Genomic DNA, 26,541 nt, shown 5'->3' on the forward strand with positions numbered 1-26,541 from the left:
CCCCGCCCCCATGCACACATGTGTGCACACACTTACCCACCTACCCACACACACACACTTCAGATGCCAGTTGCAAGTCCAGGTTATCAATTGTGCTTCTAACCAACTGGCTATAGATGGGAGGTTCCAACGACGCCCTCCTTGGATTCAATTAACTTGCTAGAGAGGCTCATAGAACTCAGAGAAACATTTTACTTACTAGACCACTGGTTTATTGTAAAAGGACATTACTCAGGAACAGCCAGCTAGAAGAGATGCATAGGGGAAGGTATGGGGAAAGGGCTCAGAGCTTCCAGGCTCCCTCTGAATGTACCACTCTCCCCAAATCTCTATGTGTTCACTAACCCGGAAGCTCTCTCGATCCTTTTGGGTTTTTATGGAGGCTTCATTACATAGTCATGAAACTGAGTCCCCCTAAAACCAAGTTCCTCTGCCGAATTTATGATTAGCCTCTCTATCCAAAACTTTATTCCTTTTCTTGTCCCACACATGTTCTCCCTCAAGATTGAGGAGGATCAAAGAAAAGGGGGGACTGTGACTGAGCAGGACCTTATGGGGTCTTCCCATGACAGATTCCGCACCACCACCACCACCACCACCCCCCCCCCGCCATGTCCTCCACCTGCCTCTTGTTTGTAGAAAATCTTTAGCTGCCTAGGCCTTCCCTGAGTTCCAAAGAACAAATTTAATCAGAAGTGACAAAATGCAGAGACAGAGGAAAACAGTTAAGCAAGACAAAATAATAATAGTTTACCCATTAAACAAAGTCAAGGACCTTTAGTACCTCCTCAAGGGCTAGACAGTATTCTGAGGCATATCCTTGAGCCGTTTTGCAGATACTGAAACCCCCACCAGGTGGAAGAAGTTAACTGCACGCTGACCACAAGCACACAGACCTCAGACAGGTTGGAACCAGAAGCTTAATGATGTTGACTCCCAATTACCTCACCACCAACCAGTCAGAAGAGTGTCCACGAGTTGATCATGCATCTCACAACCCTCTCCTTTACCTTATCTTTAAAAACCCTTCCCTGAAATCCAACAGGGAGTTTGGGTCTTTTGAGAATTAGTGGCCTGGACTCCTTGTTTGGCCTTAACAATAAATGCTGCACTTTCCTTCACCACAACCTGGTGTCAGTGGACTGGCTTTATCGCACACAGGTGAGCAAAGTTTGGCTTGGTAACAGCCACAGTCGATTAAATCATTAGCCTTTGGTGATTGATCCAACCTCCAGCCCCTCTCCCCTCCCCAGAGGTCAGGTGAGTTGGATGGAAATTCCAACACTCTAATTACATAGTCAGCTTCTCCAGCGACCAGCTCCCATCCTTAGGTGCTATCCAAAAAAGTCACCTTATTAACATAGCAAAAAACACGTTATTGCTCTCATCACTTAGGAAATTCCAAGTGTTCTAGAAGCTCTGTGCCAGAAATGGGGATGAAGACCAAATACATATTTCTTATTAAAAATCACAATATTACATATATCAAAGAAATTGAATTTATAGTTAAAAACCTTCCAACAACAAAAACTCCAGGTACAGACAGTTCTGCTACCAAACATTTTGGGGGAGAAATAATACCAGTTCTACACAATATCTTTGGAAAACAGAAGAGGGGAGAATACTTCCCATTTCATTTGATGAGGCCAGCCTTACCGTATTACTGAAGCCAGGTAAAGATGTTGAACCAGGTTCGTTCTCCGACGCACAGCAAGCCAAACACTGAGATGCCGAGGTTTGCAGCAGAGGAAGGACTTATTCACAGGGCAGCCAAACGAAGAGAACAAATCTCAAACCCGCCTCCCTGAATGCAAGAGGCTCAGGGTATTTATAGGATAAAGCTGGTGGGTGGGGAGCATGGGGAGCATGGAGAAAGGTGATTGGAGCTAACAAAAAGGTGAAACAATTGTTCTGCGCAGGTGCAATGATCCTACATGCTTCTTCATGGGACACATGTCCAGAAAGTGGCAGCGACAGCGTGTTCTCAGGGTGGAGCTCCTGGCCCTCTGACTTCAAAAGGTTATCGGACATTCGCACATGCCCAGGTAGGGGATCGGTAGTTCCAATCAGTCTTAACTAGCTCAAGCTGGAACTGGACACAGCTGACTCCAAGTTTCTGAAAAAACAACTTGGGCAAACACCTTATTGTTTAGGCTACGTGATGCTTGGAGGACATGCAAATTTTTGCAAAAACAATTAAAGTGAGCCTGATCAGTGAAGGCAGTTTACAAGTTTAATGGATCTAACTGATGATTGCCCTCAGTTTCAAAGACATAACAAGAAAGAAAAACTGCAAACCAATGTCCTCCATGAACACAGAGGGGAAAATCTGTAACAATACATTATCGAATCGAATTCAGCAGCATGTAAAAAATGTAATAATCACAGCCAAGAGGAGTTCATCCTGGGAATGCAAGGCTGGTATATACAGTTGAAAATCAATCAATGAAATTTACCATCTTAAGAGTAAAGAAAAAAATTCATGTGATCATCTCAATACATGAAGAAAAGGCATGTGACGATATCCATTCATGATAACAATCAGCAAAATATGAATAGAAGGGAACTTCCTCAACCTGATGAAGTTGAAAACCTACAACTAACATCATATTTAATCATGAAATACTGAATGCTTTTCCCCAACATCAGGCACAAGTGAAAGTTGTCCATTCTCACTGCTCCTATTCAACATCACTGGAAGTTTTAGCCAGTGCAACAATGCAAGAAAATAAATAAAAGATACACTGATTGGAAAGGAAGAAATAAAATTGTCCTCATTTCCATTCGATATGATTATCTACATAGAAAATTCAAAGAATCTACAAAAAAGCTCCTGCAACTAATAAGTATGCCTTTCAAGACTGCACGATGCATGATCAATATACAAAAGTTAATTGTATGTCTATATAGTAGCAATGAACAATTGGAATGTGAAATAAGAAAGAACAATTTGCGGGCTTCCCAGGTGGCGCAGTGGTTGAGAATCTGCCTGCCAATGCAGGGGACACGGGTTCGAGCCCTGGTCTGGGAAGATCCCATATGCCACGGAGCGACTAGGCCTGTGAGCCACAATTGCTGAGCCTGCGCGTCTGGAGCCTGTGCTCCGCAACAAGAGAGGCCGCGACAGTGAGAGGCCCACGCACCGCGATGAAGAGTGGCCCCCACTTGCCGCAAATGGAGAAAGCCCTCGCACAGAAACGAAGACCCAACACAGCCATAAATATAAAAATAAATAAATTAAAAAAAAAAAAAAAAAAGCTCTCATCACAAGGAAAAAGAAATGTAGCTGTGTGGTGATGGATGTTAACTAGACTTATTAAAAAAAAAAAGAAAGAAAGAACAATTTGCAACCACACCAGAAAAAAGAAATACTTAGTAGGTATAAATCTAACAAAATATGTACATGATCTCTATGCTGGAATCTATAGAATACTAATGAAAGAAATCAAAGCAGACCAAATAAATGGAGAGATATACTTTGTTCATGGATTGGAAGACTCAATAATGTTAAATATCAATTCTCCTCAATATATCTATAGATTCATGCAATCCCAATTTAAAAAAACAGCAGAAATTTTTGTTAGTAATTTTTGTCAGTATCAATAAGCAGATTCTAAAACGTATAGCAAAAGGAAAAAGGAAATAGAATAGCTAAAACAGTTTTGGGAATGAAGAATGAAGTTTCAAGACTCATGCTACTTGATTTCAAGACTTTCTATTAAGCTGCAATAATCAAGTCAGTGTGGTATTGGCTGAAAGATAAGATCATAGAATAAAATAGGTTGTCCAAAAATAGACACAAATATGGTTAGCTGAGTTTTGGCAAAGATGCAAAGGCAATTCAATTGAGAAAAAAATACCTTTCAAGAAGAGGTGCTGGAACACCATTTCCATATGCAATCCACAGGTAAAAAAAAAAAAAAAAAAAAAAAAAAAAAAAAAAAAAAATCAACCTTGGCCCATTCCTCACACTTCATACAAAAATTAACTTGGAAGTAAAGGAGCTGTTACAGTGGAGGATTACTGGACTGAATGTCAATACTATGACATAGTATGAGTGTGTTTCATGTTTGGTAATTGCAATCATTGTTGCTTTTGTTGTGGTCATTATCTCTTGTAAAAATAAAATACAGTGTGTGTGTGTGAAAAAAAAAAAAAAAAAAAAAAAAAAATTAACTTGGAATAGATCACAGACCTAAATATAAAATGTGAAAAAATAGGAATTCCCTGGTGGTCCAGCGCTTAGGACTTGGCACTTTCACTGCCATGGGCCCAGGTTCAATCCCTGGTCAGGGAACTAAGATCCTGCAAGCCATGTGGTGTGGCCAAAAAAAAAAAAAAAAAAAAAAAAAAAAATGAAAGAGTAAAACTTCTAGAAGAAAACATAGGAGAGAATCTTTATGACCTTTTGTTAGGCACAGGCAAACACAATCTGTAAAAGAGAGAAATAAAGTTTCCCTCCTCATAATTAAAAACTTCTTCTCTGCTGAAAACACTGTTAAGAGATGAAAAGACATCCTCACTTCCTGAGACCTTACTTGTTGGGAGAAAGTATTTGCAAATCACATACCTTAAAAGGCCTTATATCTAGAATACATAAATTACTCCCAAAACAACAATGAGAAAACAAGAAACTCAATAAAAAATGTTTGAAAAGATACTTCCCCAAAAAAGATATACAAGTGTCAAATAAGGACATGAACAGATGCTCATTATAATTAGTCATTAGCAAAATGTAAATTAAAAGCACAATGGCATACTTCTATACACCTACTAGAATGGCCAACACTCCCCCGCCACAAGTCACCCCGTCTCCCCTAAGTTGTACTGGCAAAGATGCACAGCAACTGGAACTCTCATACATTGCTAGTGAGAGGCTGAATCCACAAAAGGACAATGGCCAGAATCATATAAAGAAACAGAGCCATGACCTACAACCACTGGAGCAACCAGCCAGAGACGTTAAACCACACCTCTGAAGCAACCAGTCTAGAAAGCCAACCCACAACCTCTGCAGTAGTTGGCCCCAAACGGTCAGGACTTCGTCAATAACCGCCAGCTTCCCTAATTTTTGCCCCTGCTTCCAATTTAGGACCAACCAGAGAAAGATATACGGGCTCCCTTAACCAATCACATAGGATGCCCCACTTCTAGTTAGCTCGGGCCTACAGCCTTTGCAAGGCCAACAGCCTCCAATCAGGAAATACCTGAAGCCATCCCTTTTTTCCATTGTAAAGCTTTTGAGCTACCCCGCCTGCCAAACACAAGTGATACTGGCTGACTCCCTTGCCATATAGTAAGCTCTGAGTAAACAACCTCTGTTTGCTCTCATATGGGCGATCTTTGTTTATTTCCCCACTGGTGGGAATGCAAATTTTCATGGCCTAGAGAAATCCACAAGGTTCCACAAATTTCTGTGGAAGTCTTCAGACTAGTAGTCTCACTATAACTCTGGCCTCTAATCCCAGCTCCCAACATTGTGTCTCTGAATGGTCATTGAATAAACTTAGATGCAAAATTCGGTTCACATCAGATCACATCACATCAAATATTTCATAACATTTATGAAAGGTCCAGAAGGTTTAATGGAGGAAACACATCATGCAGCACAGAGCATTCAGCAATCTCTTTGCCCTCCCATATCCTGCTACATTTCTCCCACGACAGTTAGGAGCAATATTTATAATGAATTAAATTACACAGCTGGGGGACTTCCCTGGCGGCTCAGTGGTTAAGAATCCTCCTGCAAATGCAGCAGCACGGGTTAGAGCCCTGGTCTGGGAAGATCGCACATGCCGCAGAGCAACTAAGCCCGTGAGCCACAGCTACTGAGCCTGCACTCTAGAGCCCGCAAGCCACAACTACTGAAGCCCACGTGCCACAACTACTGAAGCCCGTGAGCCGAGAGCCCATGCTCCGCAACAATAGAAGCCCCCAAAATGAGAAGCCTGCGTGCCGCAACGAAGAGCAGCCCCCGCTCGTCGCAACTAGAGAAAAGCCCGCATGCAGCAACAAAGACCCCATGCAGCTAAAAATAAATAAATAAATAATAAAATAAATAGATAAACAAAAACCTTGAGGATATTTTTTAAAAAATTACACAGCTGGGTCCCACTTTGATGGAATAACACTTGTAAAATACACTGTTAACATATGTTAAGGTCCTTATACTTCCTTCCACAATTTCAGCTGGCCCTACTATACTGGAGCCTCAGTTTTGGATTTTTGAGTTCCAAAAGCCTGGACGTAAAGGGATAGGGAATGACTCCTGTGCATAGATGATGGCTGTGGGAAAAGACAAGCCATGCCTGTACCTTTGATTGCAGCCAACGGGTCACCTACTGACTGTTTGCCCTAAAACCCTGATTAGCCCCTGTCTGAAATATCTCACATGGGTGGCCCTTCTTACTACATCAATGTTATTTGTTAATTGCTTTGCTGATTGATCAGTTTTCTAATAGCACTTCCATGGACTTGGTTCAGTCTTCTATCATTTTCAACACTTGGAGTTTCACTCTGCAGCCAACTAGATGGGCAAGGTTGGTAGCTGGTGCTAATAAGGGAGGAATGTATATGAGTAAGGACTAATTTTGTAAGTGGTCAGTTCATCATGAATACTTTCTGGCTTTACATAAGCTTATGAGTTTGGGGATTCAGAAAATAAGTATGTGGACCATATGAGTTATTTATTGCTACATTATCATTACCTCAGTGGCTTAGGGCAACAAACACTTATTACCTCATACAATTTCTGAGAGTCAGGTGGTTCTAGCTCAGGTCTCTCATGAGGTTTCAGTCAAGGTGTTGGCTGGGGCTGTAGTCATCTTAAGGCTTAACTGGGGCTGGAGGAACTCACTCACATGGCTCTTGACTGGAGGTCTGTTTTTCACTGGCTTGTGGCAGGAGAGCTCAGTTTATTGCCATGTGGAGTGCTCCATAGAGTTTCTTTTCTTTTTTTTTTTAAATAAATAAATTTATTTATTTATTTATTTATTTTTGGCTGCGTTGGGTCTTCAGGCTTCCTCTAGTTGCGGTGAGTGGGAGCTACTCTTCATTGTGGTGCGCGGGCTTCTCATTGCGGTGGCTTCTCTTGTTGCGGAGCACAGGCTCTAGGCGTGCGGGCTTCAGTAGTTGTGGCTCGTGGGCTCTAGAGCACAGGCTCAGCAGTTATGGCGTACAGGCTTAGCCGTTCTGTGGCATGTGGGATCTTCACAGACCAGGGCTCGAAACTGTGTGCCCTTCACTGGCAGGCGGATTCTTAAGCACTGCGCCACCAGGGAAGTCCTACAGAGTTTCTTAATTGTCCTCATGACATAACAGCTGACTTCTCCCAGAAAAGCAGCTGAAGAGACACAGAGAGAAGGAGAGAAGGGGAGAGAGAGAGGGAGATGTCTTTTAGCTTCAGAAGTCATATACCATCACTTCTGCCATAGCCTATTGGTTACAAAGACCAACCTTGATACAGTTTGGGAGGAGACTATGCAAGGGCATGAATACCATGAGTTGTGGGTCCCTGGGGACTGTTCTGGAGACTGGCTACCACTGTATGCCCTCTGGCCCCCAACGATTCGCATTCCTTCCACATGCCAAATACACTCATCCCCTGTCAGGGCACCCCAAAGTCTAATCCCATTACAGCATCAGCCTGAAGTCCAGAATTTCATCATCTAAATCAGGTCCAGGTATAGATGAGGTTTCTCAAGTATATATTCTATTTTATTTTTAATAAATTTATGTATTTATTTTTAAATTTTTGGCTGCGTTGGGTCTTCATTGCTGTGCATGGGATTTCTCTAGTTGTGGCAAGCGGGGGCTACTCTTCATTGTGGTGCATGGGCTTCTCATTTTGGGGGTTTCTCTTGTTGCGGAGCACAGGCCCTAGGCACAGGGGTTTCAGTAGTTGTGGCACACAGGCTCAGTAGTTGTGGCGCACAGGCTTAGTTGCTCCGTGGCGTTTGGGATCTTCCCGGACCAGGGATCGAACCTGTGTCCCCTGCACTGGCAGGCAGATTCTTAACCACTGCGTCACCAGGGAAGTCCCTCAAGTATATATTCTTAAGTACAGTTTCTCCAGTGAAATTCCTCTTCTTCTGAAGACCTGTGAACTAAAGAGAAAGTCATCTGCCTCGCTCCCCCACCATACAGTGGTGGGCTAGGCATAGGATAACATACTCATTCCTATTCAAAAAGCAGGGAGAGGGCAGACAGCAGAAGCAAGAAGAACTACAGTCCTGCAGCCTGTGGAACAAAAACCACATTCACAGAAAGATAGACAAGATGAAAAGGCAGAGGGCTATGTACCAGATGAAGGAACAAGATAAAACCCCAGAAAAACAACTAAATGAAGTGGAGATAGGCAACCTTCCAGAAAATAAATTCAGAATAATGATAGTGAAGATGATCCAGGACCTCGGAATAAGAATGGAGGCAAAGATCGAGAAGATTCAAGAAGTGTTTAACAAAGACCTAGAAGAATTAAACAACAAACAAACAGAGATGAACAATACAATAGCTGAAATGAAAACTACACTAGAGGGAATCAATAGCAGAATAACTGAGGCAGAAGAACGGATAAGTGACCTGGAAGACAGAATGGTGGAATTCACTGTTGCAGAAGAGAATAAAGAAAAAAGAATGAAAAGAAATGAAGACAGCCTAAGAGACCTCTGGGACAACATTAAACGCAACAACATTCGCATTATAGGGGTCCCAGAAGGAGAAGAGAGAGAGAAAGGACCAGAGAAAATATCTGAAGAGATTATAGTTGAAAACTTCCCTAACATGGGAAAGGAAATAGCCACCCAAGTCCAGGAAGCGCAGACAGTCCCATACAGGATAAACCCAAGGAGAAACACACCAAGACACATAGTAATCAAACTGGCAAAAATTAAAGACAAAGAAAAATTATTGAAAGCAGCAAGGGAAAAACGACAAATAACATACAAGGGAACTCCCATAAGGTTAACAGCTGATTTCTCAGCAGAAACTCTACAAGCCAGAAGGGAATGGCATGATATACTTAAAGTGATGAAAGGGAAGAACCTACAACCAAGATTACTCTACCCGGCAAGGATCTCATTCAGATTCGATGAAGAAATCAAAAGCTTTACAGACGAGCAAAAGCTAAAAGAATTCAGCACCACCAAACCAGCCCTACAACAAATGCTAAAGGAACTTCTGTAAGTGGGAAACACAAGAGAAGAAAAGGACCTACACAAACAAACCCAAAACAATTAAGAAAATGGTCATAGGAACATACATATTGATAATTACCTTAAAAGGGAATGGATTAAGTGCTCCAACCAAAAGACACAGGCTTGCTGAATGGATACAAAAACAAGACCCATATATATGCTGTCTACAAGAGACCCACTTCAGACCTAGGGACACATACAGACTGAAAGTGAGGGGATGGAAAAAGATAGTCCATGCAAATGGAAATCAAAAGAAAGCTGGAGTAGCAATACTCATATCAGATAAAATAGACTTTAAAATAAAGAATGTTACAAGAGACAAGGAAGGACACTACATAATGATCAAGGGATCAAGCCAAGAAGAAGATATCACAATTATAAATATATATGCACCCAACATAGGAGCACCTCAATACATAAGGCAACTTGCTAACAGCTATAAAAGAGGACATCCACAGTAACACAATAATAGTGGGGGACTTTAACACCTCACTTACACCAATGGACAGATAATCCAAACAGAAAATTAATAAGGAAACCCAAGCTTTAAATGACACAATAGACCAGATAGATTTAATTGATATTTATAGGACATTCCATCCAAAAACAGCAGATTACACTTTCTTCTCAAGTGCGCACGGAACATTCTCCAGGATAGATCACATCTTGGGTCACAAATCAAGCCTCAGTAAATTTAAGAAAATTGAAATCATATCAAGCATCTTTTCTGACCACAATGCTATGAGATTAGAAATAAATTACAGGGAAAAAAACGTAAAACACACAAACACATGGAGGCTAAACAATACATTACTAAATAACCAAGAGATCACTGACGAAATCAAAGAGGAAATCAAAAAATACCTAGAGACAAATGACAATGAAAACACGACGATTCAAAACCTATGGGATGCAGCAAAAGCAGTTCTAAGAGGGAAGTTTATAGCAATACAAGCCTACCTCAAGAAACAAGAAACATCTCAAATAAACAATCTAAGCTTACACCTAAAGGAACTAGAGAAAGAAGAACAAACAAAACCCAAAGTTAGCAGAAGGAAAGAAATCATAAAGATCAGAGCAGAAATAAATGAAATAGAAACAAAGAAAACAATTGCAAAGATCAATAAAACTAAAAGCTGGTTCTTTGAGAAGATAAACAAAATTGATAAGCCATTAGCCAGACTCATCAAGAAAAAGAGGGAGAGCTTCCGGCTTGTGATTCGTACGCGACGCGGCGGACGTCTCCGGCTATTTGAACAGTTTAACCCACAACATGGATATCAGACCAAATCACACAATTTATATCAACAATATGAATGACAAAATTAAAAAGGAAGAATTGAAGAGATCCCTTTATGCCCTGTTTTCTCAGTTTGGCCACGTCGTAGATATTGTAGCTCTAAAGACCATGAAGATGAGGGGGCAAGCTTTTGTTATATTTAAGGAACTGGGCTCATCCACAAATGCCTTGAGACAGTTACAAGGATTTCCATTTTATGGCAAACCGATGCGAATCCAGTATGCAAAAACAGATTCTGATATAATATCTAAAATGCGTGGCACTTTTGCTGACAAAGAAAAGAAAAAAGAAAAGAAAAAAGCCAAAACTGTGGAACAGACTGCAACAACCATGAACAAAAAACCTGGTCAGGGAACACCAAATTCAGCTAATACCCAAGGAAATGCAGCACCAAATCCTCAGGTCCGTGATTACCCTCCAAACTATATTTTATTCCTTAATAATTTACCAGAAGAGACTAATGAGATGATGTTATCCATGCTGTTTAATCAATTCCCTGGTTTCAAGGAAGTACGTTTGGTACCTGGGAGGCATGACATTGCTTTTGTTGAATTTGAAAACGATGGACAGGCTGGAGCTGCCAGGGATGCTTTACAGGGATTTAAGATCACACCATCCCATGCCATGAAGATCACCTATGCCAAGAAATGAGATTCGGGATAGCTGCCTTTAAAGGACTTGGTGTTACGTATAGTTTTCGTTTTGATAACATTTGGTCAGGCCATTTTAATAGTTGGGGGTAGGGGAAAGTGTATGTGAAATTTTTGTAAAGGATTTAAAACATTACCTAGTATTTGTTTAGTCTTAGTGAACTATGAACTGTGAAGGCCTTAATTTTGTACAATAAACTTTTATTTGTATTCTGTAAAAAAAAAAAAAAAAAAAAAAGAAAAAGAGGGAGAGGACTCAAATCAATAAAATTAGAAATGAAAAAGGAGAAGTTACAATAGACACCGCAGAAATACAAATCATCCTAAGAGACTACTACAAGCAACTCTATGCCAATAAAATGGACAACCTGGAAGAAATGGACAAATTCTCAGGAAGGTATAACCTTCCAAGACTGAACCAGGAAGAAATAGAAAATATGAACAGACCAATCACAAGTCATGAAATAGAAACTGTGATTAAAAATCTTCCAACAAACATAAGCCCAGGACCAGATGGCTTCACAGGTAAATTCTAACAAACATTTAGAGAAGAGCTAACACGCATCCTTCTCAAACTCTTCCAAAAAATTGCAGAGGAAGAAACACTCCCAAACTCATTTTACGAAGCCACCATCACCCTGATACCAAAACCAGACAAAGACACTACAAAAAAAGAAAATTACAGACCAATATCACTGATGAATATAGATGCAAAAATCCTCAACAAAATACTAGCAAACAGAATCCAACAACACATTAAAAGGATCATACACCACGATCAAGTGGGATTTATCTCAGGGATGCAAGGATTCCTCAGTATATGCAAATCAATCAATGTGATACACCATATTAACAAATTGAAGAATAAAAACCAGATGATCATCTCAATAGATGCAGAAAAAGCTTTTGACAAAATTCAACACCCATTTATGATAAAAACGCTCCAGAAAGTGGGCATAGAGGGAACCTACCTCAACATAATAAAGGCCACATATGACAAACCCACAGCAAACATCATTCTCAATGGTGAAAAACTGAGAGCATTTCCTCTAAGATCAGGAACGAGACAAGGATGTCCACTCTCACCACTATTACTCAACATAGTTCTGGAAGTCCTAGCCATGGCAATCAGAGAAGAAAAAGAAATAAAAGGAATCCAAATTGGAAAAGAAGAAGTAAAACTGTCACTGTTTGCAGATGACATGATACTATACATAGAGAATCCTAAAGATACCACCAGAAAACTAGTGGAGCTAATCAATGAATTTGGTAAAGTTGCAGGACACAAAATTAATGCACAGAAATCTCCTGCATTCCTATACACTAATGATGAAAAATCCGAAAGAGAAATTAAGGAAACACTCCCATTTACCATTGCAACAAAAAGAATAAAATACCTAGGAATAAACCTACCTAGGGAGACAAAAGACCTGTATGCAGAAAACTATAAGACACTGATGAAAGTAATTAAAGATGATACCAACAGATGGAGAGATATACCATGTTCTTGCATTGGAAGAATCAATATTGTGAAAATGACTATACTTCCGAAAGCAACCTATAGATTCAATGCAATCCCTATCAAATTACCAATGGCATTTTTTACAGAAGAAGAACAAAAAATCTTAAAATTTGTATGGAGACACAAAAACCCTGAGTAGCCAAAGCGGTATTGAGGGAAAAAAACGGAGCTGGAGGAATCAGACTCCCTGACTTCAGACTATACTACAAAGCTACAGTAATCAAGACAATATGGTACTGGCACAAAAACAGAAATATAGATCAATGGAACAGGATAGAAAGCCCAGAGATAAACCCAGGCAGCTGTGGTCAGCTAATCTATGACAAAGGAGGCAAGGATATACAGTAGAGAAAAGACAGTCTCTTCAATAAGTGGTGCTGGGAAAACTGGACAGCTACATGTAAAAGAATGAAATTAGAATATTCCCTAACACCATACACAAAAATAAACTCAAAATGGATTAGAGACCTAAATGTAAGGCCAGACACTATAAAACTCTTAGAGGAAAACATAGGAAAACACTCAATCACAGCAAGATCTTTTTTGATCCACCTCCTAGAGTAATGGAAATAAGAACAAAAATAAACACATGGGACCTAATGAAACTTAAAAGTTTTTGCACAGCAAAGGAAACCATAAACAAGATGAAAAGACAACCCTCAGAATGGGAGAAAATATTTGCAAACGAATCAACGGACAAAGGATTAATCTCCAAAATATATTAACAGCTCATGCAGCTCAATATTAAAAAAACAAACTAACCCAATCAAAAAATGGGCAGAAGACCTAAATAGACACTTCTCCAAAGAAGACATACAGATGGCCAAGAATCACATGAAAAGCTGCTCAACATCACTAATTATTAGAGAAATGCAAATCAAAACTACAATGAGGTATCACCTCACACCAGTTAGAATGGGCATCTTCAGAAAATCTACAAACAACAAATGCTGGAGAGGGTGTGGGGAAAAGGGAACCCTCTTGCACTGTTGGTGGGCATGTAAATTGATACAGCAACTACGGAGAACAGTATGGAGGTTCCTTAAAAAACTAAAAATCGAATTACCATATGACCCAGCAATCCCACTACTAGGCATATACCCAGAGAAAACCGTAATTCAAAAAGACACATGCATCCCAATGTTCACTGCAGTACTATTTACAATAGCCAGGTCATGGAAGCAACCTAAATGCCCATCAACAGATGAATGGATAAAGAAGATGTGGTACATATATATAATGGAATATTATTCAGCCATAAAAAGGAACGAAATTGGGTCATTTGTAGAGACGTGGATGGATCTAGAGACTGTCATACAGAGTGAAGTAAGTCAGAAAGAGAAAAACAAATATCGTATATTAACACATGTATGTGGAACCTAGGAAAATGGTACAGATGAACCGGTTTGCTGGGCAGAAATTGAGACACAGATGTAGAGAACAAATGTATGGACACCAAGGGGGGAAAGTGGTGGTGGGGTGGTGGTGGTGGTGGTGGTGTGATGAATTGGGAGATTGGGATTGACATATATACACTAATATGTATTAAATGGAAAACTAATAAGAACCTGCTGTATAAAAAAATAAATAAAATAAAATTCAAAAATTCAAGAAAATAAAAGGGGGGGAAATAGCCCGGGTTGCTTTATGTTTTACCTCTCAAAGTTAAAACGGCATCTAATCTACCTGCAAGTTACTGTGAATGACTTTTGGGTGTCTTCCTAACTCTTCAATCACACTTTTAACCTGTAAGAAAATTATTAGGTTTGTGCTATTTCTACAGATGATGACTTTTATCCACTATATTTTGATTTTTCTGAATTTCATTTAGAAAAGAAAGTTTGAACTTCGGTTTCAGGGCTTCCCTTATAGCCACACTCGATCACAGTTAAGGCTTTTATGATAGCATTTATAGTCTTGAATTTTTTTCAAGATTAAATTTTTGAGATTACAAAAATAACTCATGCTTCTGTAAAATATTTTTAAAATTCTAAAGTATGTAAAAAATGAAAGTCCCTTCTCCACCTTTTCCCACTCCCTAGAAATAATCCTTGCTAATACTTTGATGTCCACTCTTTCAGCTATTTTTCTATGTTTATTGTGGACACAGTTTATGCTCATTGTTGACGGAGTTTTTAAAGTTTGAGGATAACTTCTGTCCATGGAGAGAACACTCCACAAATATTGGTATTTTATTTAATACTCGATTTATTAAACATTTATCTATAAACAGAACTTTGAAAAATAAATTTTAATATTTAAACATTGCTTGCATACTTCATTAAATTTCCTTAAATAATCTAAACTGCAATTACAAATTTAATATGATGATTCTTTTGAATACAATTTAAACAGTACACAAAAGGAACACAAATACAATGATTACAAGACTTACTGTCATTATACGTAAATCTGTTTTAACATACCAACACCATGGATTTAATTACTTTGTTGGTTTCTACTTGTTCTGGTTTTTCTCTAGGAATAAGATATTTTCTCAAGGTTGCTAAAATACTTCTTTTGATGTTTTCTTGGTGTTACCAAAATCTTGCCAGATTCCCTCATATCCCGCAGAGAATATTGTCTCAGATCCTTGAATGCACTGAGGCTACAGAATAGGGCTTCTCAGCAGATTGATTCACACTTGGGGCTCTGAAGCTTGTTGTTTCTTCCAAGGAGCTATCTTTGCTCCAGTAAAACTTCTCCTGTTACCCCAAATAGTCTTTTAATGTTTGCATCTTCTACATAAGTTTTTAATTTCTGCAATCTCTTTCTCCTCTGAAATGATGGATTCCTTTAGTTTCACTTGGCTAGAGTTATGGAACTTCTGGTTTTGTCATTATGATAAATTGACTTGCTTTGTTAGTATTATTAAAAAATTATGCGTGCATTCTTAATGTCTTATGGTTAAGGTGGCGTCTAGTGGATTTTGCTTCTCTTTAGGACATTTGGCTAATTCAGCATCTCAGGACTCCCTTTCTCCTTGGTCACAGAGTGTGAGTACCAGTGCTGGTTAAGGGGTTGGATCTCCTTTCTACCTGGTTATCATGTGCAGCACTTGGCGCTGATCAGTCCTTCCTGTTCTTGGAAGTTATTTTTTCCTGGGACTACTTGGCTCCCAAATGCTGCTGGGTCCCATCTCCTTGCCGTCTTCATCCTCCCTTGCAGCCTTGAGCACGACCCTTGGCAGTGGTGAACCAACTTGTGAGGCGCGCGCGTGTGTGTGTGTGTGTGTTCGCGCGCGCGCTTAGATGGAGGGGGGCACCAGCCACTCCCACCATCTGTCTTCCGGGCCAGGCGTCGATTCCTTCTTCCTGCATGTTTTCTGCCCAAATCCGCATCTGCTTCCCCCTACCACCCTCCTCCCACCTCTGCGCCCCCTGCCCCCACCCCGGGGGCCCCGCCTTCTTGGGATCAGGGCTGAGCTCTGGGCTGCGCGGAGCTGAGGACCCCAGAGCGCGGCCAGGCGGGGTTGGTTGGAGACCTGCCACCCACACCCCGAACTCCGCAAGGCTTCGGAGGGGCGTGGTCTCGGGCCCAGTTATTTAGCGCATCCACTCTTCTTCCCGCTCAGAAGGGGTGAAACTTCTTTGGGCAAGATGGGTCTCTACCGCGTCCGCGTGTCCACCGGGTCCTCGTTCCGCGCGGGTTCCAACAACAAGGTGCAGCTGTGGCTGGTCGGCCAGCACGGGGAGGCGGCGCTCGGGTGGCGCCTGCGGCCGACGAAGGGCAAGGTGAGCTGGCCGGAGCCGAACGGGGTGGGCTGCGCCCCTGGCCCCAAGACCCGCAAGTCCCCGGGAAGAGACGCGCCGCAGCCGGCCTCCAGCTCCTCCCGGCGGCTCCGGGAGCACGCCCCCGCGCGGAGAGGGCTAGGAGACCGCGGGAGTAAAGCTCTTTAGGGCGGGACGCGGCACACGGTAACTGCTCAATAAATGTTCCCGCCGCCCACCCTCCTTGGAATTGGGATAGTCTTGCGCGCCCGTCGTTCCACAGAGGTCTTTTTTTGGAAACTCAGGGGTCCTTAGAGCGGCCGTCCGTCTCCTGTCTCCTCTTCTTAAAAGCTACTATTTCAGATCTTCACAGATCTTCTCCGACCTTGCGGGCTTTATCTCCGGGATGTGGCGGGGATGGGGACGCAGGAAGAGGGGGGAGAAGAAGCCGAGTGATGAGAGCACTCGATTTCCCCACCCACCCCCTCTCCCCTTTCCCATCACATCTACCTGGTATTCGCTCCCGGCTCCTGTTACTTTTTGCCTCCGCCGACCCCCAGATTCCCATCTCCCGTCCAGCTCTCTCCAAGATCCCCAGATCTGATGTCTGGCCCATGGACGCTTCAAAGGACCATGCTCAAGTGAGGTCCTCCCCTCTCCCCACGTCCCAGACCGCTCCCCTTGTATCCCCCAGGTGCACTCCCACCTCCGCCTCTCTTCGTCTCCGTCCAGCCAAGAATCGATCGCTGTCCAGCCCATCTCTTAGACATCTCCGGCATCCATACCCTGATGTCCATCCCACTCTGACCACCAATGTCCCCTCGAACCTACGCCACCTTCATTCTCTTCACCCGCCTCATGGCTTGCGCCCCTGCCCTTCCAAGCCCTTCTGCAGTCAGAGCGATTTCTTCCCAATACATTCCCATCCTTAAAACATTCCCCCGACTGAAAACATTTGAATGGCTTCCGCTTACTCTCAGCACCAATCCAGAGCTCTTGGCTTAACCTTCCAGACTTTACGATCTGGTCCTGCTCATCTTCCCACACCTCGCGCTCAGCGCTCCAGCTCCGCGACGCCGCTCGCCCAGCGTTGGCCTCGGCTCTCCTCGCTTCCCCTCCCTGGCCTGCCTTCCCCCCTCCCCTTTTCCTCTTTCTCATTCTCCCCGGCTAAGCCCTTTCCACCTGTGCGTCTCCGCTTAGACGGGATGTCCTCGGGGAAGCTTGCCCCGGGCTGGGTGGGGCCTCTGTCTGCGCTCGGCCTTGGTGACGGGGTAGAGGGGCACTGTAACTGCCTGGTCACCAGTGCGCTCGCCCACGGCGCGGTGCGGGTGCCCAGTGCCCAGCCCAACGCTCGGCACGATCAGTGACTACAGGGAGGAGTGCCCATCTCCATCTTCCGTCTCCCGCCTCACCCGGGGCTGAGGAACTCACGACCGAGAATGGGGTCGTGGAGCCACCTGCTTGGTGCGCGCCCCCTTCCTCTCTGGCTCCTTTTGCGCCGCTTTCCCAGAGGCCCAGAGGGAAGGGCGTCCAGAGCTCAGTCCGAGGATCCTTTCCAGAGAGGCCCTCTTGTTGACCCTCTTCTGTCGCGGGCAGGAGGAGGAATTCGAGGTGGACGTGCCAGAGTACCTGGGGCCGCTGCTGTTCGTGAAGCTGAGCAAATGGCACCTCCTTCAGGATGACGCGTGGTTCTGCAACTGGATCTCCGTGCAGGGCCCCGGGGCCAGTGGGGACGAGTTCAGGTTCCCATGCTACCGCTGGCTGGAGGGCAAAGGCATCCTGAGCCTACCCGAGGGCACTGGTGAGCAGCAGGGGGACTTGGGGGTGTGAGAGGCCTCCGGGGCACGAGAGAAGTTGGGGGTGGGGGAGCGAAGAAGGGGGCGTGGTCTTTGGGGGTCACGGAAGAGGCGGGATGCTGGAACTGGCACAGAGCAGCGTGGAGACTGGGGGTGTGCAGTGATGCTGAAGGGTCAGGGGCCAGCCGCAAGGGCGGGCTGAGGGGCCCTTGGCAGGGACAGGGGAGAGGCTCTCAGGAGGAGCCTCATGGCCCATGCCCTCCTCCCCACTTCTAGGTCGCACAGTGGTTGACGACCCTCAAGGCCTGTTCAAGAAACACAGGGAAGAGGAGCTGGAAGAGAGAAGGAAGCTGTACCGGTCTGCCCCCCTCCCACTTCCTGACCCCCCAGGGAGCCACTGACCCTTCCCCAGTACCAATGCCTGGTTTCATTTCCACCGCAGGTGGGGTAACTGGAAGGAAGGGTTAATCCTGAATATGGCCGGAGCCAAAATACATGACCTCCCCAGAGATGAGAGATTTCTGGAGGACAAAAGAATTGAATTTGAGGCTTCACTGGCCAAGGGGTAAGAACAAGGGAGGCTGGGTGACAGGGAGCTGTCCTGGTTCAGTGGAGGCCAGTGGGTTTACGGACTTCACAGGGCTGGACCAGCCCAAGGTGGACGCGTGGGGTTGTAATGTTTGATTCTGAGAATAACAAACTCTTCACCCATCCTTCCCTGAAGGCTGGCAGACCTAGCCATCAAAGACTCTTTAAATATTCTGACCAGCTGGAACAGTCTGGATGACTTCAACAGGATTTTCTGGTGTGGCCAGAGCAAGTTGGCTGGTTAGTGCCCCTACCCCAGTATTTCTCTCGGGACCCTTTACTCCCAGATCCTACCCAGTCTAGGGAACCGGGACCCTTTACCCCCAGATCCTACCCAGTCTAGGGAACCATGGTTGGGAGACCAGAGGCCTGGGCCCCTCCAATAGGCTGGGGTCAAGTGGGGATGGTTTGGTGGGGGTTGGAAAGACCAGGAGCTCAGATCCCACAGCGAACTGCACAAATGCCATCCCCAGAGCGGGTGCGGGACTCCTGGAAGGAGGATGCCTTATTTGGGTACCAGTTTCTCAATGGCTCCAACCCCATGTTGCTGAGACGCTCCAATCACCTTCCTGACCGCCTAGAGTTTCCTCCAGGGATGGAGGAGCTGCAGGCCCAGCTGGAGAAGGAGCTCCAGGTATGGACGTAAGAGCCCTAAGGAGACCACACAGTGAAATGGGGGTGGGGTCAGTGTTTGCGCTGCTGTGGGGTCTACCGTGGGCCCAGCTTGCTGCCAAATGGCAAGACGGGATTCTACAGCAGAAATCTTTTTTTTTTTTTTTAATATTTATGTATGTATGTAAGTATTTATTTAGCTGTGCCGGGTCTTAGTCGTGGCGTGTGGGATCTTCGTTGCAGCATGTGGGATCTTTAGTTGTGGCATGCAGGCTCCTTTAGTTGCAGCATACGGGATCTAGTCCCTTGAGCAGGGATCGAACCTGGGCCCCCTGCATTGGGAGCGCAGAGTCTTAACCACTGGACCACCAGGGAAGTCCCTACAGCAGAAATCTTGAGTGATCCTGGAGGGGTGCCCCTCCATGGCTTTCCTCCCCTAAGGAGAATAGCATGCTGTGGAGGAAGAGTATGTGATGAGTGACGGAGACAGAGTCAAAATGAAGAGCTGTAACTGGGTGCTAGGGACTTAGGGAGAGTGTGGAGTAAGAGAATCAGGGTCAGGGCTGGGGCTGTTCATAGGGAGTCAGCATGGAACCAATAAGAGAGAAAACTCATGGGATTTAGGGTGAGACAGACTTGAGCTTGAATCCTGGCTCTGCTGTTTATAAGCTGTGTGACTTCAGGCAAGATATCTATCCTCTCTGATCATCTGTTTCCTCTTTTATAGAACTGGGGCTAATTCAAGTGCATCTAAGAATTATATGAGGCAATAAGCACATGATCCATTACCTGGTAGGAAGTAGGTGATGGAGACAAATTAGTTTCCTTCTTCCTTCGGGGAATCAGAGTGGGAAGAAGATGTCTTATGCTGATAGCAGCCCTTGCCCTCTGCCCCCATCCAGGGAGGCACACTGTTTGAAGCTGACTTCTCCTTGCTGCATGGGATCAAGGCCAACGTCATCCTGTGTAGCCAGCAGTACCTGGCTGCTCCTCTGGTTATGCTGAAACTGCAGCCTGATGGGAAACTCTTACCCATGGTCATCCAGGTGAGAGGACCCAGGCTGTAGGGGTGCGGCAGCAGTCAGATGGAGAACGCTAAGCAACTTTGGAGGAAGAGGAAGAGCTTAAGCATGCAAGGGAAGGGGAGGCTGTTGTGCACTGGCCCTCACCCCTCCCAAATCCCACTTCTGTCCCTGTTCCAGCTCCAACTGCCATGCAAGGGGTTTCCCCCACCACTGCTTTTCCTGCCCACGGATCCCCCGATGACTTGGCTCCTGGCCAAATGCTGGGTCCGCAGCTCTGACTTCCAGCTTCATGAGCTGCTGTCTCATCTCCTAAGGGGACACTTGATGGCTGAGGTCATTGCTGTGGCCACCATGAGGTGCCTTCCATCGATACATCCTATGTTCAAGGTAACACTTTATCCACCCCTTCTCCCCCGCTCTCTGCCCCACAGAGTGGTCCCACCTCTGGAGGCACCTCCTCTGTGGAATCTCAGCTTTTGGGAAGAAGCAACCAATAAAAGACAAATGAACAATGGCGCGAGAGCATGGCTTGCTCTGCATTTCTAACAGGGTGATATCACTTCCCGAGGAGGTGAAAATGATTCATTGATGGGGTGGGGAGTGGTGGGAGGGTGAGGGAGTGGGGGGCAAGAAGTCTTACTCTTTTTATGTATAAAGCACAGATACACATACAGTATATGAACAGAATACACAAATGACTGGGGATTCCATCCAGGGAGAGGGGACCATGCAAATAATATAAAAGATTTTTCCAGCCAGTTTTGAAGGGTTCTCAGATAGTAACACAGGCCAGTTAGAGGGGCTCAGGTCAGCGACAGTAGTTTGGTTCATTACAGTTAGAACAGAGTGTTCGTCCATTAACGTTTTTCTTGGGTGTCTCCATCTCCAATGGGGCAAATAACCATTCTAGATGCTAGTGCTAAGCAAGACAGGCAAGGTCCTAGTCTCTGGGGATTTTCCTATCCATTAAGGGCTAACAGACGGTGAAGATTGTATTGTAATAGATCAGCTGTGGTGAGTACACTGCAGAGAATCAGAGCAGGGTGATGTGATAGTGAGTTTAGATTGGGTGGTCGGGAAAGGCTCCTTTCAGGAGGTGACAGAGAGAACGAAATTACGTGGAGCCAGCCATGAGCAGAGCAAGGGGCACATTGCTCTAGGCAGAGGGAACAGCTTAGTGCCAAGGTCCCGAGTCAGGAACAAGCTTGGAGTGTTTGAAGGACAGAAAGAAGGTCAGTATAATGGACAAAGCGGAGGGTAGGAAATGAAGTTCTGGAGGTAGCAGATTAGACCATGTTCTGGAGGGCAAAAAATCTTAAAAATCTTATTATTTTTATGTATAAAGCACATATATATTTACAGGACGTAACAGATATATAGTATATCTGTAGCACTAAAATTTCACGGGGCAGGTAAGAGGGCAAAAAATATCAAAAAAGCCTCCTTTGAGAAGTGATAATGAAAAAAAGGTGGAGAAACATTGAGCTAGACCTTGAACAGTCTTACATGAAGAGAAAAGGAGAATGATTTCTTTCAATTATCAAAGAACATTAAGTCAGTGGTGTCGAGGGGCCACTGGACTTCAGTCCCTGCTTTTCCTGAAGACCTGGTACCTTTCCCGCTTTTCAGCCCCTATTTCCTGCAGGGACAGGCCGCAGCTGTCTTCTGACACTGCCCTTCCCTGTTCCTCTCCCTCCAGCTTCTCATTCCACACATGCGATACACCATGGAAATTAACCTCAGAGCCAGGACTGGGCTGGTGGCTGATTCGGGAGTTTTCGACCAGGTATGAGGAGAGAAAGGGGGCGGTTCCGGAGTTCACACTCCCTCCGGCTCTGGCCTCGGGGCAGGTGGACTGCCCTGACCCCGCCTGTCCTTGCTCCTCAGGTGGTGAGCACGGGTGGGGGCGGCCACGTGGAGCTGCTCAAGAGAGCAGGAGCCTTTCTAACCTATAGCTCCTTCTGCCCCCCTGATGACCTGGCTGAGCGGGGGCTCTTGGGAGTCAAGTCTTCTTTCTATGCGCAAGATGCCCTTCGGCTCTGGGAAATCATCTCTCGGTGAGGTGGCAGGGGGCGGTAAGGCCGGGGAGGAAGCTGGGAAAACAGGATGGTTTCCCATGCTGTTTTCAGGATGGCCCCCCAGCTGGGGGGCCTCGCGGGCAAGGAGCAGAGGGCCTGGGGGCTCCCTGTCGTCAGCCTCAGCTCCCCCGCCCTGACCCCTCCACTGGCAGCTACGTGGAGGGCATTGTGAGTCTCCACTATAAGACGGACGAGTCTGTGAAAGAGGATCTTGAGCTGCAGGCCTGGTGTCGAGAGATCACTGAGATTGGGCTGCTAGGGGCCCAGGACCGAGGTAGGATGAGCCCCGAGACTCCAGCACATGATTCCTCCTTAGAACTTCCCCAGAATCCTCTCTACTTCTATGGAACCTTCCAGAAGCATTCCCAACCCCTGTGAAAACACCCAAAGCCTTCCCGGATTCCTTTTCCTCTCAGCTAGAAGCAGGTCTCCATCCTGTGCACTGAGAGCCCCTCTAGGTTCCAGATGCAGTGGGACCAGTGGTTGCTCATAAATGTTTAACAACTGGCTCCCTGGGGAAAAAAAAATGCCCCGATTTGTAGCATTTGCCCATTTCCATGGTGTAAATATTGCACTGTGGCTACCAAGGTGATGTCAACCAGCTTGCTAAATACTTGAACATTTGACATCATTGACTCTTGTGAGCCACACCAGCACCCCACTGAGTGGGACCCTCTCAAAAGATCTCCCTGCTTCCGCCACTGCAACCCACGCTCATGTCACTTCCCATAGTAGTTACTGAGAGTCCTTGGTCCTCTTCTTACCTCTCTTGCTCTCCTCCTCAGTCCCTCTGAACTCTGCCTCTATCCTTGGCCTCACAGCTTCTAACTCTCCTTACCCCTTGCAGGGTTTCCCATCGCCCTACAGTCCAAGGACCAGCTCTGCCACTTTGTGACCATGTGCATCTTCACCTGCACTGGCCAGCACAGCTCCAACCACCTGGGCCAGGTACTTATCATAGGGGGGAAGCTGGGCATTTGTGCCTGGAGGGGGAAGGGGGCTGTGTGCAGGTGGTCTTAGGGGTTTTCATGTTTAGTAGACATTGACTGCCCCTCCTTAGCTCGACTGGTACGCTTGGGTCCCTAACGCACCCTGCACGATGCGGCTGCCCCCGCCAACCACCAAGGATGTGACACTGGAGACAGTGATGGCAACACTGCCCAACTTTCATCAGGCTTCTCTCCAGATGTCCATCACTTGGCAACTGGGCAGACACCAGTCCATCATGGTGAGAGCCAGGTGCCCGGGTCCCCGAGGAAGGGGGCAGGTACTGGGAGCTGTGGCACTCCAAACTGAGGGTCAGTGAAGCTCTCAGCTGCCTTTTTCCTCTCTGTCCCAGGTGGCTCTGGGTCAACATGAGGAGGAGTATTTTTCGGGCCCTGAGCCCAAGGCTGTGCTGAAGAAGTTCAGGGAGGAGCTGGCTGCCCTGGAAAAAGACATTGAGATCCGGAATGCCAAGCTGGACTTGCCCTACGAATACCTGCGGCCCAGCCTGGTGGAAAACAGTGTGGCCATATGAGTGTCCCTAGCCTTGGGTTGTTTCGGCCCCCTTCCACCCAAGCCACACCCATCCCTTAGTACTCTCAGTCTTGCCCTCCCCAAACCCCATTCTCTTCCCAACTCCCATCCTCCCCAAAGTCACCTTTTCATTGTCTGCGCCCACCGGGAACAAATTTTACTCCAGATGCAGGACCTAGGGACCTTGCCCCTATTTCTTCCGTCCCACCCCCACCCCTTCTTCCTTGATCTTTCAGATCGCCCATAGGGCAGGTTAACAGCCACATTTATACAAACAGTTTCAAGAATAGAATAGGGTGATAATGAATGAATGAATGAACATTTTATGAATCAAATATGATTTTGAACCTAAACTGAGTTAATGACAGGAAAAAGATATTTTAGACTAATGAAAGAAAAGAATTTAGTCCAAACTATACTAAATCAAATATTGGCAAAAGAATATATAGCACATCTTTCTAACTGGATGGGATTCACTGCTTGTCCTGAGACCAGACACAACACAAAGCAAACCATTAACACAGCAATTCTCAAGATTTTCATTTCATGACTCACTCAGAAAGTGATAAATGGAAGTAAACTGGTTAAACTGCAGAAGCTGCTCTCAGCTGGAGGTATTTGGCCTCAGGGTTTTGCCCAAGGGATCTATATCGATAATCCATTTGCACTTCATCAGTTGGGAAGCTCCAAGTAAAAATGATTAACTGGAAAAGTACTAAAAATCTCATTATTTTAACGGGGGACAACAAAGGAGTCAATAAAATCCAACTTCTGTATCTGATTAAAATGTTGGAAAAATAAACTTGCAAGTTTGATTTCTTAATATGATCATCTGTGGATATTGTAAAACAGAAACTAACAGTAAACACAAACCAGAATTGTTTCCTTTACAGTACGATCAAAGTTGCTTCCTGCCTCTGATTCTATTTAATTTGGCAGAAGACTTATGGGTGATGCTTGGTCTGATTCTTGAAGGAAGAATAGGAAATAAAGAGTTGAGAGGTTGGCGTAGAGTTTAATGCTGGGATCCAGGAGAACCCACAAGGAGGTAAGAGAGAGCATGGCACAGCTTCACACCAGAAATAATGCAGTCTAGCGAGTGGTGCAGTGCAGGGAGGAGCGAGGGGCTAGGAGAGAAGCGGTGGGAAGGAGCGATCTCATGAAGAACATGTTTCACGTCAGGAAATTAGGCTTGACCTTTAGGAAACAGCCATTGAAGGATTATAAGTAAGGGTATGACAGGGTCCTGGAAGTCACACTCACAGAGGCACCCCCTTCTCCTTGGAGGCCATACCCCTATCTCCTTGGAGGCCACACCCCCTTCTCCTTGGAGGTCACATTCTCTTCTCCTTGGAGGCCACACCCTCTTCTCATTGGAGACCACACCCCTTCTTGGAGGCCACACCCTCTTCTCATTGGAGGCCACACCCCCTTCTCCTTGGAGGTCACGTTCTCTTCTCATTGGAGGCCACAAGAATGCACAGTGACCAAGTGAACAAGGGCTGAATCTTGGGCAGACAGGCCCTGGGCAGGAGTACGCAGCAGTTTGTTTCCCAGTGAGAGGGCCTGGGCTCTGGCGACTCCACACCGCAGCTTAGTGCTAGGTCTGGGGCAGACAGGCCCAGGAGAAGTCTGTCACAGCGGCAGCCCAGATCTCAGGCAGCAGCACAGCTACCTCAATTCCTGCAGCCACAACACCCTTGACCCCCCAAGCCCCAGCCCACTCCACACCACAGCCTTGTACTAGATCAGGGAGGAGCACAACAGAGAAAGGGGTGCGACCCTGGGCTGCTTCTGAGTGGAACCACGGATGCCTACACAGGTGGCGCAGAGCTTCTCTGTGACTACACGGGCCTCACTTGCTTCAAAAACCGCCTCCTGGGAGACAGAGCCTGACTGAACCTGACTCTCAGGGCCTCTACTCCAGCAGCTGGGGAGCAGACCCCACCCTGACAGGATGGTGACAGCCATGGAGCAAAGAGGAAGCCCCGCCCAATATCCAGCACAGGGTCTGGACACCACAACACCAACCACACCCCCTGTACCAAGGGGTTAGCTGCCAGCACGCTCTGAGGAAAGACATGGCTGGCATCCATACCAAAACCAGCCCTTGGGACTTTTCCTGGCAGCTTTCACCGCCATGGCCTGGGTTCAATCCCTGGTTAGGGAACTAAGATCCTGCAAGCCACGCAGCACAGCAAAACAACAACAACAACAAAAGCCAGCCCTCACACCAAAAATAACGGACCCACACGGTCTACACAGGGATACTCTCACATAAAAACAGCCTGCAAGACCACAGTAGATAACTGTTTCTCCTGAATTCCTAGAGACAGAAAAAGTTAAGTAAAATGAAAAAGCAGAGGAACTACTCCCAATTAAAAGAACAAAAGAAATCCCCTGAAAGAACAAATAATGAAACAGACCTCACCAGTCCACCAGACCCCGAGTTAAAAAAGGAGGCAATAAAAATGCTAAAGGAGTAGAGCAGAGATTGGCAAAACATTGTAAATCAACTATACTTCAATTAAAAAATGTTTAAAAATGC

At 45.4% G+C, this 26,541-nt stretch overlaps 2 protein-coding genes and 1 long non-coding RNA gene across 4 annotated transcripts in view; 2 read left to right on the forward strand and 1 right to left on the reverse strand.

The window, feature by feature from the left end:
• Positions 1-26,541, reverse strand: part of LOC132354610 (uncharacterized) — a 238,919-nt gene that overhangs the window by 118,147 nt on the left and 94,231 nt on the right. For both annotated transcript variants that reach the window (XR_009499345.1, XR_009499347.1), the window contains exon 5: positions 6,740-7,342. This is a non-coding gene — a long non-coding RNA (uncharacterized LOC132354610). The remainder of the gene's footprint in view (positions 1-6,739; positions 7,343-26,541) is intronic.
• Positions 10,404-11,302, forward strand: LOC132355155 (U2 small nuclear ribonucleoprotein B''-like). Its single transcript, XM_059907382.1, has one exon. It carries the CDS (start codon positions 10,468-10,470, stop codon positions 11,143-11,145), a length of 678 nt encoding a protein of 225 aa, XP_059763365.1. The 5' UTR covers positions 10,404-10,467; the 3' UTR covers positions 11,146-11,302.
• ALOX15 (arachidonate 15-lipoxygenase) lies at positions 16,245-24,211 on the forward strand. Its single transcript, XM_059906480.1, has 14 exons — positions 16,245-16,400; positions 17,973-18,177; positions 18,449-18,530; positions 18,615-18,737; positions 18,897-19,000; positions 19,234-19,394; positions 20,275-20,418; positions 20,575-20,784; positions 22,097-22,183; positions 22,285-22,454; positions 22,628-22,749; positions 23,323-23,423; positions 23,536-23,703; positions 23,815-24,211. Exons 1-14 carry the CDS (start codon positions 16,266-16,268, stop codon positions 23,992-23,994), a joined length of 1,992 nt encoding a protein of 663 aa, XP_059762463.1. The 5' UTR covers positions 16,245-16,265; the 3' UTR covers positions 23,995-24,211.

This window comes from Balaenoptera ricei, chromosome 20 (assembly GCF_028023285.1).
Source record: "Balaenoptera ricei isolate mBalRic1 chromosome 20, mBalRic1.hap2, whole genome shotgun sequence".
Taxonomy (NCBI): Eukaryota; Metazoa; Chordata; class Mammalia; order Artiodactyla; family Balaenopteridae; genus Balaenoptera; species Balaenoptera ricei.

Coding starts and splice junctions, on each gene's coding strand:
- LOC132355155 (XM_059907382.1), top strand. CDS start 10,468: ATGGATATCAGACCAAATCACACAATTTATATCAACAATATGAATGAC.
- ALOX15 (XM_059906480.1), top strand. CDS start 16,266: ATGGGTCTCTACCGCGTCCGCGTGTCCACCGGGTCCTCGTTCCGCGCG. Junction 16,401..17,972: donor TGCGGCCGACGAAGGGCAAG/GTGAGCTGGCCG, acceptor TGTCGCGGGCAG/GAGGAGGAATTCGAGGTGGA. Junction 18,531..18,614: donor GAGAGAAGGAAGCTGTACCG/GTCTGCCCCCCT, acceptor TTTCCACCGCAG/GTGGGGTAACTGGAAGGAAG.